A 4,056-nucleotide genomic window follows, 5' to 3' on the forward strand; every position below is an offset into this window, starting at 1 on the left:
CATCTTTTCTCTCGACTTTCCTTCTGTGGAGGGATATTCATTCCAATACCTAATCATAACTCCCAAAGGACTATCTGGAGGTATGCTCGGTAGCCTTGCCACTAGCTCATTTTCAAACTTTCTCCTATCCTGCAGGGTATCCTGTAGCTTTTCTTTAGGATCTCCTATTCCAACCCCCTCCCTAGGTTTCTGTTCAGTCTTAAGACTGTCCTGAACTGTTTTACAGCCACCCATGGGAGCAGAAGATTTACTTTTCTTCTGTCCCATCTTCCGGAATGCCTTCACACACACCCACACGCACTTCACTTGCTTCCCTCCTTTTGTGACTCGCTCCCTCGCGGGAATACGAGAACTGCACTACTAGGAGGCCCACAATCGCTTCGTCCCACTGGACGTCTCAGCCGTTCACACTCCGGGATCCCCTCCCAACCAAAAGGGGCCGCAAATACTTACCCTCCTCAGGTAAGTCTTTGTTCAGTTCCTTACTGAATGGTCCCTGACCAGACAAGCAACCCCACTTACTCACTACTGAGTAAATCTTTATCTGGGCCCGTGCACGGAGATTATGGGGAACTGCAGTGGTTTATTTGCTTATTTGCTTTTTCTAAATCTTTTCGGTCGGAATCTCAGAGTCTGTGCTGCAGGACTCCCTCCAGGACCATCCAAAGAAAGGGACGGGGCACCTGCCCCAGAGGGGTGTCCTATCGCCCAGAAACTCTGATCCGAGTCAGTACGGCACCAAAAATTGTTATAGGTAAATGAAACTTAGGCTGAAATAGAGCAGCAAAAATTTATTAAAGATTTATATAAAATGCAAATAAGCAAAACAGCGCGCTGGGCGGCCGGGGAGACCCCTGATCCGCTCACGACCCGCAAGCGCAGTTGGCAAAACCAGTAACCTTTATACCCCTATCAATTCCCTCCCATAGTCACTTGTTATCCCTCTATTGGATCCGAGTTCACAGGTCTGGTTCTGGTTGGTTCTTTTGCAGGCCCGCTTCAGTTGCCAGGTACTTCCCTATCCATAATCCTCTGTCCTTGAGGCCTAGTGTGTGGGTCCCTCCAGATGTCCATCTTGCATCCTCTTTATCGTCCTCGTACTTGCCCCTTTGATCCTTGTCCTTCCCTTCGTTACTTTAGTCGTACACTTTTAGACAATATACTTTTAGAAAAACAAGATACGAAATACTTATTCAGTAAGGCACAATAATTTGTCTTGTCAGCTTAAGAACTGCAGCTGCAGAACTATCAGCCTATAGTACTGACAGATTAATTAACCATTCTGCAGCTTGCAGTTCTCCAACCTTAACAGAACATTGATTACAATAACATATATATATAGAAATATAACATGCAATACAATTGAATGAGTAAATTACTTTACTACTACTAATTTGATGAGTAAATTACTCAACTACTACTACTTATTTATTACAGGGGGGACCCCCCTAATCCTAGAGAGCAGAGAGGGGGAACTCCTGGGAGGGGATTTTGGGCTGAATGTTGGTGTTTTGGAAGTTTTTATGGACACAAGATGCCCGGTGAGTTCTAGAGCTGGACCTGGGCAGGAGGAACCCCCAAGGCAACGTGCTCACCCCTTGTTTTTCCCTCCCCAGCAGGATTTCTGCTTCCCAAAGCTTGGGTGGATGGAGGAGGAGGCTGCGAGGAAGAGGAAGATGCCGCGGGCCCCCCAGGCAGGTGAGGAGGAAGTCAGTGCCCCTTTGGCTGGGTCTTTTGTGACCGTCCTGCCGGGGCCGGAGTTGGGGGGATGTCCTTGGGCTTCCCTGTGGGCCGGAGGCAAATCCCCCGCGTGTCCTTGTTGCTTCCTGCCCCAGGCCCTGAGGTGAGGCCGGAGACCGCGGAGGACAAATCCCCCCGGCAGAGCCTGGTGGGAGAGGCTGTTTTGAAGGGCTCCCCGGCGCAGGAAGGCAGCGGGGAGGAAAAGGGACGGAGATGCCCTCGGAGGAGGGGCTCCAAAGCCAGCCCAGGGGTCTCTGAGGAGGAAAGAGCCAGCGTGTGCCAGGAAGGTGGCCGGAGCTTGAGGCGGAGCTGCGAGCTGGTGGTCCCTGAGCATCCTCCCAGCAGGGAAAAGCCCTTCAGGTGCTTGGAATGTGGGAAGAGCTTCAGCAACAGCACCAACCTCCTCAAGCACCAGCACATCCACACTGGGGAACGGCCTTACACGTGTGGGGAATGTGGGAAGAGCTTCAGGGACCGCTCCACCCTTCATCGCCACCAGATGATCCACACTGGAGAACGGCCCTACGAATGCTTGGAGTGTGGGAAGAGCTTCAGAGACAGCTCCACTCTCCTCACCCACCAGCACATCCACACTGGGGAACGGCCCTACACATGTAGGGAATGTGGGAAGAGCTTCAGGAGCAGGTCTGCTCTCTGCACCCACCGTCGCATCCACACCAGGGAGGGGCCCCAACGGACCCACCGGTAATGGAAGCCCTGAGTGCCCCGACTGCGGGAAGAGCTTTGGCTGCTGCTCCAACTCCATCAGCCATCGGTGGACCCGTGTTGGATGATCCACAGGGACCCATGTTGGGCACAGACCTGGTGACCAACATTCCTGGTGACCCCTGTTTAGCAGAGACCTGGTGCTAGAATAGAGTTCAAACCTGGAAGAAGAATAAGGACTGGCACATCTGATGAGAAGGAGAAGACTCCAGTTCCCGGATAACATGAAGGTCAGGATGGTCTCCCCAAAGAAAAACCCTGAGAGACACCTGGTGTGAAAGGATGTACTGAGGGATGGGGCCAGTGAAGGTCCCACAGCCTTTCTTCACAACCATCCTGGAGGGTGGGAATAGGGAACCTTTTTGATCTCTGTTATTTATTTGTCAAGAAAGAATAGATGCCTGTCACGCTACCCCAAATTTACCTTTGTGACTAAAGTAACTCAAAACTCCACCTAAACCTGAAAAATAGTCTAAAAAGAAGTCAAGGCTAAGGAGAAATGGAAGGAAGATTTGCATTGAAAGTGCTGGATGGGCTGAGGGGCTGATCCTGCCTTCCCTTCCCCTTTCAGGTGGCTCATGGGGTGAGAAATTTAAAGTTCTGCATGCTGATTTATTGCTTTTACAGAATTGGAGTTTGCTTTTGCTTCCCAGTGTTTTAGTAGATTGCTGGTTTGGTTTAGAGTTTGTGCTTTGGTTGCTTTGTGGTGTTCTTGCTGTGTTTGAAGTGTGTTTTTGTAGCCAGAGCCTCTCAGTGAGGACTACAAGCTTTTCTGAGCTCGTCAGGGTTTGTATTGATAGAGTGCTATTGGGTGAGCTGCTGCAGGGATTCCTTTGTGAAGGTGCTGCCAGTTTGTGGGCAGTGGAATAAGTGGTGGGAGATTGTGCTGAGGGAGTTTCCCTGTCCCTGGGAAGTGGCAGTGCTCGAAAAGGGTGATGGAATCCCCTGCCCTTGGGAATGTGTTTGGGGCAGAGTTGGTGTGGGGAACAGCCGAGAGCCCAGACTGGACTGATATGGTTTTGGCTTCCCTGGGGCACTAATAGGCAAATAGACCTTTGAAGAGTGGGGTAAATGTCCTCTGACCCTCTGTTTTCCATGCCCCCCCCCGGGTTGAACCCCCCCTTAAAGTGGTGGTCGAGGTACATCCTTAAATGCCCTCATTAAAGCCTGGGGGACAAACGTGGTTCAGTCACCCCTCTAGAATTGATCTAAATTTCAGCTGTTGGCACAATGCAAGGCTGAGATTGGATCCAGCAGCCCCCAGCACCCAGAGTAAGTTGGGATCTCAGGGGGACCACCCCCTTTTCCCAACCCTCCAGTGTCCAAAGACCCCCATAAGACCGTCCATCCCTCCAGACCACCCCCCTTTTCCACCCCTCTCTCTGTTCCTCCCACTTTTCCATGGTCCCCTCGATCCCCAGCCCATCCCAGATCAATTTTGGGGTCCCAACCCCCACTTTTTCTCCCCTCTCCCACTCCTTACACATCATTCTCCAATCCCCAGCCCCCTCATGCTCAGTTTGGGGGTCCCACCCTCCCCTTTTCCCCACTCTTCTGACCTCTCCCACCCCTTTCCCATCATCCCCCAAT

At 51.5% G+C, this 4,056-nt stretch overlaps 1 protein-coding gene across 3 annotated transcripts; it reads left to right on the forward strand.

Moving 5' to 3' along the window:
* The first annotated feature begins 1,382 nt into the window (after nucleotides 1-1,382).
* On the forward strand, nucleotides 1,383-3,813 carry LOC108509820 (zinc finger protein 41-like). 3 transcript variants are annotated; one of them, XM_017839406.1, is made up of 3 exons: nucleotides 1,383-1,541; nucleotides 1,617-1,698; nucleotides 1,836-3,813. In XM_017839406.1, exons 1-3 carry the CDS (start codon nucleotides 1,398-1,400, stop codon nucleotides 2,447-2,449), a joined length of 840 nt encoding a protein of 279 aa, XP_017694895.1. In that variant the 5' UTR covers nucleotides 1,383-1,397; the 3' UTR covers nucleotides 2,450-3,813. The 3 variants fall into 3 exon arrangements, with proteins under 3 accessions (XP_017694895.1, XP_017694896.1, XP_017694894.1); XM_017839407.1 differs by having other exon boundaries at nucleotides 1,620-1,698; XM_017839405.1 differs by having other exon boundaries at nucleotides 1,383-1,698.
* The last annotated feature ends 243 nt before the right edge of the window (nucleotides 3,814-4,056 follow it).

The sequence above is a fragment of the Lepidothrix coronata genome, unplaced genomic scaffold, assembly GCF_001604755.1.
Source record: "Lepidothrix coronata isolate B3197 unplaced genomic scaffold, Lepidothrix_coronata-1.0 Scaffold410, whole genome shotgun sequence".
In the NCBI taxonomy this organism is placed as follows: Eukaryota; Metazoa; Chordata; class Aves; order Passeriformes; family Pipridae; genus Lepidothrix; species Lepidothrix coronata.

What these genes read in the sequence shown, in the direction of transcription:
- LOC108509820 (XM_017839405.1), top strand. Translation starts at nt 1,398, where the DNA reads ATGAGTAAATTACTCAACTACTACTACTTATTTATTACAGGGGGGACC. An exon ending in GCCGCGGGCCCCCCAGGCAG is followed by an intron (nt 1,699 to 1,835) that starts GTGAGGAGGAAG and finishes TTCCTGCCCCAG; the next exon opens with GCCCTGAGGTGAGGCCGGAG.